This window comes from Micromesistius poutassou, assembly GCF_964030765.1.
Source record: "Micromesistius poutassou genome assembly, chromosome: 7".
Classification (NCBI taxonomy): domain Eukaryota; kingdom Metazoa; phylum Chordata; class Actinopteri; order Gadiformes; family Gadidae; genus Micromesistius; species Micromesistius poutassou.
Genome location: NC_140277.1, coordinates 15,687,488 through 15,703,741, shown reverse-complemented (window position 1 = coordinate 15,703,741; position 16,254 = coordinate 15,687,488). Strand labels below are relative to the sequence as shown.

The window sequence follows — 16,254 nt, the reverse complement described above, 5'->3', positions numbered from 1 at the left end:
CCTCCCCATCCTCCCCCTACCTCTCCTCTCTCCCCTCTCCCCTCCTCTCTCCTCTCTCCCCTCCTCCTCCTCTCTCTCCTCTCCCCTCCTCCTCTCTCCCATCATCCTCCCCCCTACCTCTCCTCTCTCCCCTCTCCCCTCCTCTCTCCTCTCTCCCCTCTCCCCTCCTCTCTCCTCTCTCCCCTCCTCCTCCTCTCTCTCCTCTCCCCTCCTCCTCTCTCCCATCATCCTCCCCGTCCTCCTCCCTACCTCTCTTCTCTCCTCTCTCCTCTCTCCTCTCTCCCCTCCCCTCTCCTCTACTCCTCCTCTCTCCTATGATCCTTCCCATCCTCCCCCTACCTCTCCCCTCTCTCCTCTCTCCTCTCTCCTCTCTCCTCCCTCCTCCCTCCTCTCCCCTCTCCCCTCCTCTCTCCTCTCCCCTCTCCCCTCCTCTCCCCTCTCCCCTCTCCCCTCCTCTCTCCTCTACTCCTCCTCCTCCTCTCTCCCCCCCCCCCCCACCCCCGCCTGCCTCTGCTCTGCAGGTTCTGGCTCGCAGACTGTCACCAGATTCCTGAGACGGTGAGCTTAGCGTCTCAGTTATACCGGGAGCTGATCTGCGTGCCGTACCTGGCCAAGTTTGTGGTGTTCGCCAAGATGAACGACCCCGTGGAGTCGCGGCTGCGCTGCTTCTGCATGACGGACGACAAGGTGGACAAGACCCTGGAGCAGCAGGAGAACTTTGAGGAGGTGGCCCGGAGCAAGGACATCGAGGTGCGCGCGCCATGCTTTTAGCTTTTGGGCTTTAGTTTCAAGTTTCCAGTGTGTGCACACATAGACAAAACAAGTAGGCCACAGGAATACCCCATTTTTGTCGCATCCTCGACTGTATCAATGTAACAACCCACTAACAATTTGCAAATACAATTAAGATATGAGATGCATACTTAAGAGACAATAGAATTGTTTATATAAATACCGCATATGTATCAAGAGACAAAAGTCCATTATCAAATAATAAAATAGTACAATTTAAAAAAGAAACGGTTGTTATACAAAAATAGGATTGGAATACTGCAAACCACTGATAATATGTGATCAAGTATAAGTATAGGTGAAGACTAGGAAATAACTAGCTGCTCATGTTTTCTGTCGTTTCTGAGATCACTGAGAGTGTTTTATTCTATACTTGACGGCAAAAGGGTAAGGTAATTATCGGCAACAACCGCCCTCTCCTATAATCTCCTGTACTCAGCGAGTTGTTACCTCTCCCCTTCCATAGGTTCTAGAGGGCAAGCCCATCTTTGCCGATTGCTATGGCAACCTGTCTCCCTTGACCAAGAGTGGCCATCAGTTGGTCTTCAACTTCTACTCCTTCAAGGAGAACCGACTGCCCTTCAACGTTAAGGTACGGCTCTCTTCTTGTTACCCCCCCCATCTCCCTCACCCCTGGCAGAGGGAGATGCAATCATATCATTGGCATGCGTTCATGCGTTTTCAAACCAGAGGAAGCGTAGAGATCGCTGGTATGAAAGAACCAAACTCCCGCCATTGATGTGATTACACCAAGAGAACGTTTCGTCCTCCAAAACGCACCACCAGGGCTGCTGCGCCCCCTTGCCTTGCCTGCACCTCGTTCAATATCGCGAGACCACGGACAGGATTCGTGCGTTTATTCGGACGCTTCAGGATGGCTTCGGGGAAAAAAGGGGCTGACGACGTGCTTGTGCTTCTGGTCCAAACCCACAGATCAGAGACATCGGCCAGGAGCCCTGTGGCCGTCTGTCGTTCCTGAACGAGCCCAAGAGCACCAAGGGCGTTCCCCAGACGTCCATATGCAATTTGAATATCACACTGCCAACCCACAGGAAGGTAAGGCCGCAGTCATTTGAATGACTCCCGATCACAGCCATAATCACGTCATCACTTCATGTAAATGAACGCCAAAAAATGAGCGCAGGCATTGTGAGCCGCCGTGCCAAGCGAGGGCACGGGTGAACTCCATTCGGTTTCTAGAACGTGCCGGCCTGCTGCTCGTGTCTTTTCTCTGTCTTTAAGCCCTGTGCCAGTCACGAGACCCCACAACGTATATACACACACACGGCTAGCCGCACACGCTAAGGAGCCATGTCCAGGACTGCACCTCTTTGTTTGTTTGTCGGTTTGTTTGTTTGTTTTTTTTAGTTTTCATGGTGGTGTGTGTGTGTGTGTGTGTGTGTTGGTCGATCACGAGAATTGACGTGACTCCGTCGCTGTCGCTTTCGTTGTTTTGCTCCTGACGTTGCGTTGCTCTGTGGTTTCTTTGCTTGTCGACCGACTGATTAATCTCATAGTTATTTTCCCAGATTTTTTGCCTCTTCTGCTGCTCCATTTTAATCCCCTGAATTTGTTTTACCCATCCTCCTCCTCCTCCTCCTCCTCCTCCTCCTCCCCCCCCCTCTCCTCCACGCTTCACTGTAACCACCCCTGCTCTCTCCATTCTGTCACCTCTCTCCTCTCCTATGCAATGCATCTTGGGAACTCCCCACCCTCCTCCCCCCCACAGGATGTGGAGTCTGATCCCGATGATGAGGTAAATTGATTCTTCATCATCGTACACACACTGCTCCCTCTCTCTCCGTCATGCTTATTATGCTTCCTATTGGCTTCAGTGATGAGTAACGTGTGTGGCGTCGACAGAATGTTTCTCTGTGTGCCGGCGCCGTGTCGAGGCTTCTTGCCGCAGATGTTTTTTCCGCACACAGCTGAGCCCCGCTGCTGGAAAGTGACCTCGTTCATTCGCTGCATTGGTGGACGTGGCAATTATTAAGTCCCTTTTTTTTTAATTTGATTTCGATTCAAGCAAATTGTTATCGTCCGCATACCCTATTATGAAGATCGACTTTTTTTACATCAACTCTTCGCTTTATATTTTATGTTCATTTTTTTTTATCTCCCTTTCCATAATCGTGTGAAGCAGAAATTCACCATGTCTCCATGCTATCTACTGACCTACAGGAAGTTTCGTAGACGGAATTATATATTTTTTTTGACAGCTTAATATTCTTAGTTTTCTACTTTTTGAAACATTTTCCCCAGCATGCGTTTAGCTGCCCCTTAATTGCATGGTCAGAACTCCAGAAGGACTTTTTTTTTTTTATGAAAAGGGAACAGTTCTATTTTATTTTGAATCACCATTTCCATTGATCATCTTCCAAAAACGGAGAACCACAGGTGGATAGGTTCCCTTTCTCTCCAGCGTACGTCTCTTACAGTTACATTATGAAACTCATAGTTCCGACCAGTCCTCCCAACAGATCAGTAGAAAGGACGACATGCTAAGCTAAGCGTCATCATTTAAACCTGAACAAATGTAAACATACTCGGACGCACTCACTCTGCGAGGATGAACTCGTTCAAGCGCAAGTATACCATAGCAATAAAAACTTTTAGCTCTAGTGTCTTTGCAATGTGCCCCCCCCCCCCCCCTTTTGGGGAAGCAGAGATGGTCCCTTAGTCGTATCGAGGGGATCATAGAGTTATGTTTACTGCTGTACCCTCCCTTGTGCTAGTACTAACAGCATGGGGAATGCAAGCAACCGACCCAAACCCCAACTCGGTTCAACATGAGCCTTTCAACTAAATATATATATATATATATACCAAAAAAATACAACATTTATTAATAATTAAAACAAGAAAATTTGGATTTAAGATTTGTAAAGAAGACATACATCTTTTGTTCTTTTTTGTTTGTTGCAGACTGAAAAGCCAGACCGACGTCATTCCTTTGCCTCCTTAGCTTTGCGTAAGCGATACAGCTATCTGACCGACCCTGCAGCGAGTGAGTTTCCATTAAAGTCTTCAACTGATACTGAATACTGATTTAGCGTAATTCTAATTTAGTGGCAGATGATCCCTTGATGTACTGTATGAATTAGATATATATTCACATATATATATATATATATATATATATATATATATATATATATTAAACTGACAGAGCATAATAGAGAATCACTCATCCCATCCCGGTCACCTCTCTCATTATGAGACGCCATCCATTGACACATTTGCATGGTCAACTCTGTGTTTTCCTTTGCCCAACCCTTCATTTTGTCCAACTGTCTCTATTGTGGCTGAAGTGTTGCTGTTTCTTTTTTGGGGAACATCCATTTGTTCATTCATCATTTGGAAAAAATACAACAACCATGTTTTCAACTCATGTTAAATAAAAAACCTTTTGGGGTGTTTTTTCATTCTTTTAGTGGCCATTTCACAGATGGCTTCATGATTATTTGAAGTTGTTGTGCTACTGGGTTGCACTTCACGGTTAGCTTACCCACCCCCTTGATATCCTACTGTGAAATGTTATTTCACTTATGCTATTTCAAAAGGTAATGGGATATGATATCCCCATATTTGTTTATTGTATAATTAAGAAGGTACACATTTTTTTGAAGTTGTTGTTTTATTTATCGTGTGCATTTTAGAAGAAGAAGTTTTAACAACCCTTATTGATTCACACAGTTAGTTGGCTAAGGGGCCAGATTTTACAAATATTTATTGAAAACCCATTACATGCGAGTTTAAAACTTTATAAGATATGGCTAAATGTACCTTTCTTGTAAAGTGCAACCTAATATTAGAATTTATGACCAAGCAAATAACGTGAAGTTTGCCTTTATCAGCGAGTTTACACTTGTGGGGTCATTTCTGGCATATAATACTAGAGTTGACACAATCGTTTCTGAGCAAAATTGTACAGTAAAAGGCACTATGGCAAATAGGCAAGTATGATTGCATCGAAATTCATTGGAATATTTGTGTCATTATTTTGGTGATCATGTCATTCTGTCCACCTTCATGTCAAGCATTTCTGTTGCTGCACATACACCATTGTTTATCAAGTCTTCTGTCATGTTTCACTGATTTTAGATGCTCATTGTTTAATAGACTTTATCTTACTATACTTTATCTTTAATAGATTACCATTTGTTGATATAAATTCACAAACAGCTAAAGCTATTCTACTTTATTCAATCAATTCTGTTACTGACTTACTCAACTTTCTCTTTCTGGTTTTTCTGTTTTATTTCAAATTACTTTTCGTTCAATTTTACGTTACAATTTTTGTTACTTTTGATTTAACTTATTTGTTCAAGAAACAACTGATCGAAGCACGCCGAGAACACAGCCTTCTAGCTTCCCTTACAAACCTGTCTTTTCAACGAGATCTTATCAGGCGTGGTCGGCTGTTCCTGTCGCCGTCCCTAACCAAGCCAAGACTGGGTTTGGCTCCCTCTCCAGTTCATCTTCCAACACGCCCAATGCCTCTCCACTGAAATCTGTCTGGTCCATCACCTCTGCCTCCCCCATCAAGACAAACATCCCTGGATCACCAGCCTCTTCTGTCAAGTCAGCCAGTGACATGGCCTCCCCCATCCGTTCCTATAGAACAATTTCTTCACCAATAAAGACTGTTGTGCAACAGACCCAATACCAAGTACCAGTCTCCTCGAATCTACTGGCCTCCCCAGGAAAAAGTGCCCCAGACCCTGTATCTGTGAAAGGATTGGCAGCAATGTCTGCAAGGACCTCCCCCATAACCACTGGAGGAGGAAGTTCTCCTCTGGATAGGTCATGCTTAGCTATGACACCCCCAGGCTCTCCAAAGTCCTCCTATAACATGTACAGTCCGTCCCTGCCGTACAATTCTGTGATGGGCTCTGGTGCCTCGGTATCATCCTCGTCTCCCATCAAAACAGTTCCCGGACTTTCCTCTGGTCGGTCCCCCGCAGATCCATCAGGTCCTTCACGAAGCATGTTCTCCTGTCTCTCCTCACCACTTAAAAACAATAACCCTCCCAGTGCAGCGTCTTTGATCAACGGAACAGTGTCACCCAATCACCATTATCGTTCCTCATCCCCTACGTCTCATCTCGCCAGCAGTCTTCAGGAGAGGATACAGGCAACAACCAATGCAGCAACAACAAGCGTCAATGCAGCCTTTGATGAGGTTGAAAAGACATTTAACTCTTGCTCTGCCGGCTATGGTACACTGAAGTCCATGTCCTCCTCTGCGTCGTCCTCGTATCAGTCAATTCGGTCCTCAAGTTCCCTGTATGCTTCGCTAAGATCCCCTCCTACCTCGACCAACGCTGTAACATCCAGCACCATGACTGTGCCAGTTTATTCAGTCATAAATGTGCTGCCGGAGCCCCAGTTTAAGAAGCTCCCTGAGATTTCAAGGTCGGCCGCTGCCCTACTCTCGCCTCGTAAAGCAGGCTCTGCCGAGGGGAGTAACCCTCAAGCGCAGTCAACCTTCGCCAAAACTCTTTCACCTGCGAAGTCCTCTCTCGGTATACCACCAGCCGCCGTCAAATCAACAGCCTCGTCAGCACTATCTTCTAGCCAAGAGATTCTGAAGGATGTCGCTGAAATGAAAGAGGATTTAATACGGATGTCCGCCATCTTGCAAACAGACCCTACTTCCAAAGCAAGCAAAGGATTTCAAACAAATTCTCCAAAGGAGGCTAAGGTAGAGGACGAGGAGCCATATAGGATAGTAGAGAAGGTAAAGGAAGATTTGGTCAAAGTTAACGAGATCTTGACAAAAGATACAGTCAAAGATGGTAGGCCAAGGACTTCCTTGGATGACATGCAATATGCAAAGGTACCTGTTGAGCAACCAGCAAGCAACTGGAGCTATCCCCCGAGATATGAGACTGTAGTACCTCAAATCAAAACAAAGACTGTAGTAGACAGGGATTTCAGTCTAGCAAAAGTGGTTGACTACCTAGCTCATGATGCTGGTAGCAACTCTTTCTCGAAAACACCAGAATCAAAGCGTAAAGGAGATGAGAGAAAGAGGGAAGGCGAGGAGAAGCAGAAACGTGTCCTGAAACCTGCCATGGCAGTTCAGGAGCACAAACTGAAAATGCCTCCGTCAAACATGCGCTCCTCTGCTTCAGACAAAGAGCTCAGCAAGCTTGCAGACGTCCTTTTTGGAGCTGACACAGTTCTGGAATCTCCTGAAGATATGTTACATGAACAAGACAAAAGTCCACTCTCAGACAGCGGCTTTGAAACCAGGAGTGAAAGGACTCCCTCAGCACCTCCAAGTGCGGAGGGAATGGGCCCAAAAGCCCTTTTTCAGGACATTCCCATTCCTCCAGTTATCACAGAAACTAGGACTGAGGTTGTTCATGTAATCAGGAGTTATGAGTCCCCAGAAGATAATAATTCATCTGTGATGGATGATCCCCATAACGTCAGGTACATTGATTCTGAGGCCAAAGGGCATTCAAATAAAAACGCATCATCGCCAGATCAGAGCAAAGGCTATACAATAAAGATCAGCCCGGAGGAAGATCCGATGGGGAAAGGAATGCGGGTGAAGGAGGAAACTCATATCACAACCACGACCAGGATGGTATACCATAAACCTCCAGGCAAAGAGGTACCGTCAGAGCGGTGTGAGGAAACTATGTCTGTTCATGAAATCATGAAAGCATTCCAGTCAGGCAGGGACCCTTCTAGAGAAATTGCTGGACTTTTTGAGCATAAGGCTGGTAATGAGGAGGCGTCACATAGAGTATTGGAGGGAATTAACTCTAAACCTAAGGTTGAAAGAATTATTGAAGTTCACATCGAGAAAGGCAACAATAAAACTGAACCCACTGAGGTCTTCATCAGAGAGACTAAGAACCACCCAGAGAAAGAAATGCACTTCTATTCTGGAAACAGGCAGCAAGATGAGGTTGAGGAATCACATCCAGCCTATTTTGATTCCTCAAGAGTGAACGCACCAATGTCGCAGGAGGAAGACAGCCGCCCTAGTTCAGCACAGCTCATCGCAGATGACTCCTACAAAACCTTGAGGCTACTTAGCCAGCAGTCAGTAGAGTACAACGAGGATGAGTCTTCAGAGCTTAGAGGAGGGTCGTATAACTTTGCAGAAAAAATGCTCCTCTCTGAGAAACTTGACCAATCTCATTCTGACACCGAAGAGTACCTCAGAGATAGGTCTCACTTTCACTCACCGGATCGTACCAATAATTCAGAGGGTCGACCGAGTAGCCCAAGAACAGAATATGTCTTCAGGTCATCAAGGAATGTGTTTGACAAATCTGGTAGAATGGCTAATGTTGAGGACAACTTTGACAAACTGACCCTTTTGCAGTATTCTTCGGAGCCTGGTAGCCCAAAGCACTCTGTTTGGATGCGAGTGTCAGATGACACACAACATAAAAACAGAGAGCAGATCATGTATGAAGACAGAGTTGACAGGACTGTGAAAGAAGCAGAGGAAAAACTCAGTGAAGTGTCTCAATTTTTCCGTGATAAAACAGAAAAGCTTAACGATGAGCTTTCGTCTCCAGAGAAGAAGTCTCGTCGATCAGACTTCAGGGAAACACGATCCGGGCCTAGCTCTACACATAGCAGTCCTGAGCGGTCAGGTTACAGGAATGGAGCTAGCGGGGAGGAATGGAGTAGAGAAAGGCTTAGAGAGAGATTCACCTCCAGCGATAGAAAATGTGCCAGCTTACCCAGCAGCCCAGAGAGGAGAGTTCTTTTACAGTATACTGATTCCGACAAAAGGCAACAGGGAGATACATCATCACAGGGTAGCACAGGTGATTCCCCCAAGCCTTTTCAAATGTCATCTTCCAAAGTTAGTGCGGTGAGGCTCAAGTTTGAACAAGAGGCTCAGAAGCAAGAACAGTCTCCACAACGGGTACCAAATTCAAATCCTCCAATTAGAAAGCTACAAGAAAGTAAGCTGCCTGTATATCAGATGTTTACTGGTCCCAATGTTCCTAAAGGTTCAGATAGTCCAGGGATCCAGAGAAAAGGTCTCACTGGTGAGCCCAACTCTCCCAAACATGACTCTAGTGATAATGAACCAGAGAACATATTCAAGACATGGGAGAAACGGGGAAATGGGAACTTTCAACCCCAATCACCAAAATTATCTAGTGCCATGATTCATGATGCCATCAAAGATGGCAATAATCGCGACTCACATATACAGGAGACCACAAAGAAAATTATCTACACAGAACTTGTAGTGCGGGACAACCCAAATAGCAATAGCGGTCTAAAAAAAAACTCGGAATCACAAATTCCTGCTAAAATATCCTCTGAATTCTCAGAGAATTGCCAATCCACTGTTAAATCATGTACTTCTGTTGGGTCTCATATACCTAATTTAGCTAGAAATCGGATGCAAAGTGGCTCTGAAACCATTACATCACCCAGTGGATCACCAGTAAGAAAATCTACTGATATATTTGAAGGTAGCCAGTCAAATGTAGTGTGTAATGGTGTTGATAGTGACCAAATTGAGTATTTGGCTAATGTTACTCCGGTTGTTGTCACAGAGAAATTTAAAGATATTAAACCTTTACCAGTTTATGTTAGCATCCAGGTCGGAAAGCAATATGAGAAAGAAACTGCAACAGCGCAGCTTAGTACATACAAAAAGATTGTAAGTCATGAAAGTAGGACTGTGCATGAGACCAGGGGTGCTTTTTACTCTGTCAAGCAAAAGCAGCCAACATCTCAAGGTAGCGAGGACACTATAGAGCAGGTTACAACCTATGTGGTGGACAGCTCTGTTAAGAGTCCCATCACCTTTGAGACCTCCTGCTCGGACGACTATGTGATGGCCGCTATGACCGGTATGCAAAGCTCAGTGCCAGAGGAATCTGAGGAAGAGGAAGCACAGACCTTCATCTACAAGGAGCCACATACTGAAAAGAACAAGCCATTGTCCTCTGATACTGCCCTTAAAAAACAAGACGCCGGAAGACAAAAGTCAAAGTCAGAGAAGAGATTAGCTTACATCGAGTTTCCTCCTCCTCCTCCTATAGAAGCAGGGCAGTCTGAGCCTCCAAAGAAAGGGTCTTGTGTCTCCTCCGAGGCAGAGACGGAGATGATGGAGGTGAATCTCCAAGAGGAACATGATAGGCACCTCCTTGCCGAGCCTATTATCAGGGTCCAGCCTCCCTCTCCTGTACCCCCTGGAGCTGATGACAGTGACTCCAGCGACGACGAGTCCGTCTTTCACCCAATCCCCCTCAAAAAGTACACCTTTAAGATGAAAGAGGAGGGGGACAAACTTCTCAAGCCCAAAAAGGCTGAGAAAAATGGGAACAACAACGGTAAAGACGTCAACGGTGTTGTAAAAGGAGAGGAGCTTGACTTTGAATCAAATGGCAATGACCAGTCCATCACCGACTGTTCCATGGCCACCACTGCAGAGTTCTCCCATGACACTGATGCCACCGAGATAGACTCTTTAGACGGGTATGACCTCCAGGATGAGGACGACGGATTGAGTGAGGATCCCAAAACATCTAGTCTATCGATGGACTGCAAAACGACAGACCGCTCTTTCAGTCAGTCCAAGCTTGAGGTCATAGAGGAAGAGAAGTGCGAAGAAGGAGGGGATAGTGGAAAAGCAAAGGCCAGCACGTCAGAGCAAGGTGACGGCGAGGAGGTCGATTACACCCTTGAGGGAAGACACCCAGACAGGCCGCACTTTGGGGAGAATTACTTCGGCTACCAGCTCGAAGAGGAACTGAACTCCACCTTTAAAACTGTCGCCACAAAAGGCCTTGACTTTGATCCCTGGTCAACCAAAGGGAGTGACAGTGATGGAGTGTTTGATTCCAAAGCAAAAGAGGAAGACCCCAAGCCCTTTGGTTTATCAGTGGAAGACAAGTCTCAGGCCACCACACCAGACACGACGCCCGCTCGAACTCCGACTGACGAGAGCACGCCAACTAGCGAGCCAAACCCCTTTCCCTTCCACGAGGGGAAGATGTTTGAGATGACGCGCAGTGGTGCTATTGACATGAGCAAGCGGGACTTTGTTGAGGAGAGGCTACAGTTTTTCCAGATTGGTGAGCATTCCTCTGACCCTAAAACAGGGGACAAGGGGAGAGGGGGCCCGATCCTGGGGGTGGTTTCCTCTCAATCCACAGCGGGGGAGAGGGGCACAGTAGAGGGGAAGGTTATAGACACTACCACAGACAGCAGCACCATACCAACAACACCGGCAGCGACAGCCGCAAAATGCAGCCATGCACAGAGCGCCAATGGCACTAGCACTGGCTGTACCGGCACCGATGCCCCCAGCGGTGAAGGCATAGCCGAACTGCCCTCGTCGTGCACGATTACAGCCTCTAAGGTCGATTCCAAATTGCGTACGCCCATTAAAATGGGCATAGCGGCCTCCATAACTGTGAAAAAAGACTCAGGGGATCTCCCCGATGGTAAAGCTGCGGTGGCAGAGGGTCAAATAGTGCCAGAGTACATCAGCATAGAGGGTCACAGGGCCGAGGGCCAGCCTAGCGGACACACTGAGGCCAAGGTAGAGAGACAGGAGTACCCTGCCGAGAACAGCAACAACAACAATAACCTAGAGTCCTCCAGTGTTCAGGCCAACTACATTCAGTGTGGCAGTGTGGTGTTTAACTTGCAGTCGTCCTCCCAGCCCACCCTGCAGAAAGCCAGCAGGATAGAAGCCCTATGCTACCCAGAGACAGCGGAAAAGAGCAGTTGTAGTCAGACAGAGGAGGAGGCCAAGAGTCAAACAGTTAAGGACAGCGAGGCCAAACAGCCGAAATCAAGGCTTCCGGTGAAGGCGTCAGGGTGGTCATTCCACACACAGGGGACAGCCATAGGCAAGCAGAAGCCCAAACAAGTGGTGAAGGCCGAGGTCAGGAAGAGAGCTGAGCCGGCGGTCGCCAAAGTAGAACCCAGGTCTAGGATACCAATCAAGGGTGTGAAGAAGCAGAGCAGCGCCGCCTGCTCCCTCACGTCAGCTCAGGTCACCTCTCAGCCCACAAGGGCCTTAGCCACAGAGAGGGGCGCCATACAGTTGCCCTCGAGACTGCCACTGAAGGACAAGATCCAGGTCGACCGAGAGCAGACAGCGGGCAGACAGGACAGGCAGGAGAACCCTAGCGAGCTCTGTCAGCGCAGCATTGAGTACTTTAAGGGCCTTAGCGGGGAGACCCAAAAGCTGATGGACTGGCTGTCAGACGAGGAGAAAAAGACGCAGACAGAACAGTCGGAGCAAGACAGCACCTCCCGGAGCACCTCTCTGTCGGATGCCTCCCAGCCCTCCCAGCCCTCCCAGCCCTCACGCTCGTCCAGGTCTGGTAGAGGCTCGAGGGCTGAGGCCGGGGTCGCGTCCGTTAGGGCAAAGGCGGCAGCGACGGACAGGGCCTCCGGCAGTGAGAGGAGCAGAAGGAGTAGGCGGACTGGTGGGAAGGAGGGCAGTCAGGGACTGACGGGGTCTCGAGCGCCCCCCGTCGCGGAGATCAAGCCTAGTTTGTAAAACTTTCACACTATGTTTAAAATACATCTATATTGACATATATATATATATATATAGTATATTTGATATATTTCACTCTCAGTTGCATGACATCGTTGTGATCGTTTAAATGATGGATTGACTGGAATGCCTGTGGCGTGTTTATAGTATTATTACGCTCAGACTGTAGATTGTCATTTTAAATTTCATTTTCATGCCATTTCTGTACTGTGTACTGTGTGCTGTACTGTCCTTAGATTCTCTGTTTTCTACCCCCTTTTCCCCAAAACCCTTTCAATACCCCAGTAGAGTAAGCATGCCAGTAATAGTCACTGGTTCTCTCTGGCAAAGCCACGTCTGTTGTCTGACAACTCCCAAAGTCTGTCCGTCTGTCTGTACGGGGTGGCTACCAAAAAAAAAAAAAAAAAAAAGATATTCTGTTCTGCCCCCATGATGTCAATTGTCATGTATTAATATGTGTTAGTGACTGACACACACTAGGCTGTCCGCATGCTACGTAGCAGTGTACTGTAAGGTCCGCCACCGCAGTCTGCAGGAACTACATGAGTCTATTGTTCCCAGTCATGGTTTGCATTTGTTTTGTGTGTGTTCTTTTTAGAGTTACTGCCTGCATAGACTATAGATACAGCGACGCACCACTTGCCCTATGAACACATTCTAGTCCTCATACGTCTAGTCAGAACCAATTATCTTTCTTGCCACTTTGGGATAAAACCTTGGGAACGTTTAAATTGTAATATTGACAATATATACATCACATTAAGTTCACAAATGTCTGCAAAGAGGTTCTGCATACACCCAAAAATTAGTAAACATATAATGACAAATGCATCAAACGCATTTTTATAAAGCAAAAATCCAAACACAAGTGGCCAGAAAAATAAACAGAAAACATTACAATACATACTTTTTCCTCTTTTGACATAATAGTAGCAGTCTCTTTAGCAAGAGAGTGGGATGGGACTCCATATCTTACCGGGTGTCCTCTTCTCCACGCCAGGTCCCCAAAGCCCTTGCGAGCGCACCGACCTGCGCATGGCCATTGTCGCTGATCACCTCGGCCTCAGCTGGACAGGTCAGGCTCTCCACGCCGCGGTGTCCGCTCTGTCCGTCCCCACACTGCCTCACCCTCCATCTTACACCGCCAGGTCCCCTGAGGAAACGCAGCCCACTTTTGGTTGATCGCCAGTGCCATCTACAGGCCGAGGCAGTACTTTGTGCACCGCTTCATTGTAGACCACAATAATAGAGACTAGTCGATGAATTATGTTTGAATGTTCCCTGAAATACTTACTGTTTTATGTGGTCATCGTTTTCTTAATGGTATTTGGGTCACGACGGCCAGCTTTTTTTATTCGATTACATTATTATCGATTTAACATTTTTATAACCTTGTATCCTCCAAACTTAATTTATATGTGTGTGTGTGTGTGTGTGTGTGTGTGTGTGTGTGTGTGTTTTAACTGCAGAGTTGGCACGGGAGATGAATTTCACTGTGGATGAGATCAACCACATAAGACTAGATAACCCCAACTCTCTGACAGCACAGAGCTTCATGCTGTTAAAGAAATGGGTCAGCCGGGATGGGAAAAATGCCACAAGTAAGGCCATGCTTCTTCCCCTTATACCCTATCTCTCTCTCTCTCTCTTTCTATCTCTCTCTCTCTCTCTTGCCCTCTTGAGCACGCGAGAGCTCTCATTCACATTATCTCATCATTATCAGGAGCCATTGCATAGCGTCAGCAGCGTGATTAAAAAGTGCGACAACATGGAAAGCAAAAGCTTGGTTACATTACATTACCAAGTCCCTCTCTTGATTGTACTCAGGGCCGTTGGAATCGTATCTAGGTCGCGTTTTCCATCTCTAATCAATCTATCATTATCATGTTCTTGCCTCTGCCTGCTTGTGCTCTCATGCCCTCATCAATTCTGAATACATTACATCTATTCTTAAAACATTACTCAACAATACATTGGCACTTTATATTGGTCTCATGATTGCAAGTAGCACAAGTTCTCTGCTGCTGCTTGTCTGGGCCTGAGCAGAAGGAAACTTAGCCTTTTCCCTTTTTAGATTTCAGTGCCACTGAAAGACAAGATTTCCATTGATTTGTTAGGTCAAACCAGACCCATTAGAACAGCAAACTGCCTCCTCACACTCTTCCAAGTTAAATCTCTGGCGTTAATATTGTAAGATCATTGTGTTCTTCAGTGGTGTCAACGAACAATGTCTTAATCCCGTTTATTTCTCTTCTTTCCTTCCCCTCGACAGCGGATGCCTTAACCGCAGTGCTGACCAAAGTCAATCGGATGGATATTGTGACTTTACTGGAGGGCCCGATATTTGACTATGGTAACATTTCAGGCACAAGATGTTTTGCCGATGATAACGCGGTTTTCCGGGATCAGGCTGATGGTAAAGTTTAGCTCTATCTAGCTGACCTCTTACCTCTCCCTGTAAATCACTCCCTGTTTTTGTTCCCTTCTACTTTACTAGTGCCAAGGCCATTTTCCAAGCTAGGGATAATAGAGTCCATGGTGTTTTACCCTGCTGGCCCTAGCCTAACACGATGCTGTTAGTTTTGAACTGTTATTATCCCTGTCTGGGTAACTGGCCTTCTGATATCCTAAAAACCCTTCCCTACACCTGGGATTTGCCGTTGATTAAAACTCAGTCGCCCAACTAATATAGTTTTCCTCATACCTATTTGCCTTTATGTCACAGCATAACGAAAATAACAATAGCATGCACTTCAAGTTCAAATTATGTAGCACTGTGGAACTCATTCACCTTTTTTTGATTGATTTAATTCAGATCAGTGTTAATTCGATTTTAATCTAAGGTTAACAAGGAAAAATGTCAAAGAATTAAATGCCTATAGAAAAATATCAATTTGACCCTGTTCACTCACTATGCTAAGACACTGACTGTGAATATGCCATGGGCTTAGTGCATGTTTTAATGCTTTACCTGTTTTTAAACAACCTTTGACCTTTAGTTGAACCTGCTTCTTTGTAATCTGTTCATTTTCTCCTCATGCATGATTAGATGTACAACTTATGTATGTGTGTCAATGACCCCGTTGACCTGTAGCTCTTGTTTGAGTTCAGATCTCTTAGTTTCCCTTCCGGTTCCTCTGAGCCCTCCTTGGATAGATGAGAGATCCTCTTCCTCTGCGAAAAACCAGCCTCCTCCTCCACCTCCTCCTCCTGCCTCCTCCTCCTCCTGCTCCTCCTCCTCCTGCTCCTCCTCCTCCAACTCCGCCATCCTCCTCCCTTAAATCGAGTCGACTCCAGCGGTAGTCCTACCTGCTCGTAACAGCCCAGAGCTGCTCTTAACATCTTAAGAGTTGTGTGCTGTAACTGGTACCCCCTGCCCCCTCAACGTGTGCTTCATCCTTGACCTCCTCCTCATCGCCTCCATCCCCTCCATCATCACCATCGCACCCTCACTGCTCATCCGAAGCCACCGTTGAAGCCATCATTCATTCAGTCCTTTTGTTGTTTCTCATCGACTCATATCCACGTCTTTACTTTCCATTGCGCTCATTTCACCTTTTGTCACTTCTCTGTGTGTTCGTTGTTGGTGTACTTACTCCCCTCCCACCCCCCCCCCCCACCCCTCCCCCCCTCCCTCCCTCCCCTCCCCTCCCCTCCCCTCCCCCCCTAATAGTGTACATCATCATCCCCCTGACCCCTACTACTAAACGCTCACGGGCCAACGGACGCAAACCGGACGCCACCGCTCCAGCCCGCCCTACCTCCTCCCCCTACCCCCCCCACCCGCCGCAGCGCTCCCCCAGCTACCAGTCCTCCATGTCCCTCCTGGACCTGGCCCCCCGGGCGCGCCCCGCCCGCCCCGGGGCCCCCCTCGGGGCCCCCCTCGGGGCCCCTGCCCCGTCCCCCAGCCCCGGCTCCCCGCCCACGGACCCCCCCCGCCA

General features: G+C 47.1%; 1 protein-coding gene across 1 annotated transcript in view; it reads left to right on the top strand.

Annotated features, from left to right (window-relative positions):
* LOC311350225 (uncharacterized protein) overlaps positions 1–16,254 on the top strand; it is a gene marked incomplete at its 5' end in the record, with an annotated part of 32,947 nt that overhangs the window by 7,041 nt on the left and 9,652 nt on the right. Inside the window, 8 exons of the mRNA XM_084470226.1 lie at positions 522–750; positions 1,259–1,384; positions 1,726–1,848; positions 2,522–2,548; positions 3,718–3,799; positions 13,314–13,388; positions 13,783–13,914; positions 14,586–14,729. Of these exons, the coding sequence (XP_084326352.1) occupies positions 522–750; positions 1,259–1,384; positions 1,726–1,848; positions 2,522–2,548; positions 3,718–3,799; positions 13,314–13,388; positions 13,783–13,914; positions 14,586–14,729 (938 nt within the window). The remainder of the gene's footprint in view (positions 1–521; positions 751–1,258; positions 1,385–1,725; positions 1,849–2,521; positions 2,549–3,717; positions 3,800–13,313; positions 13,389–13,782; positions 13,915–14,585; positions 14,730–16,254) is intronic.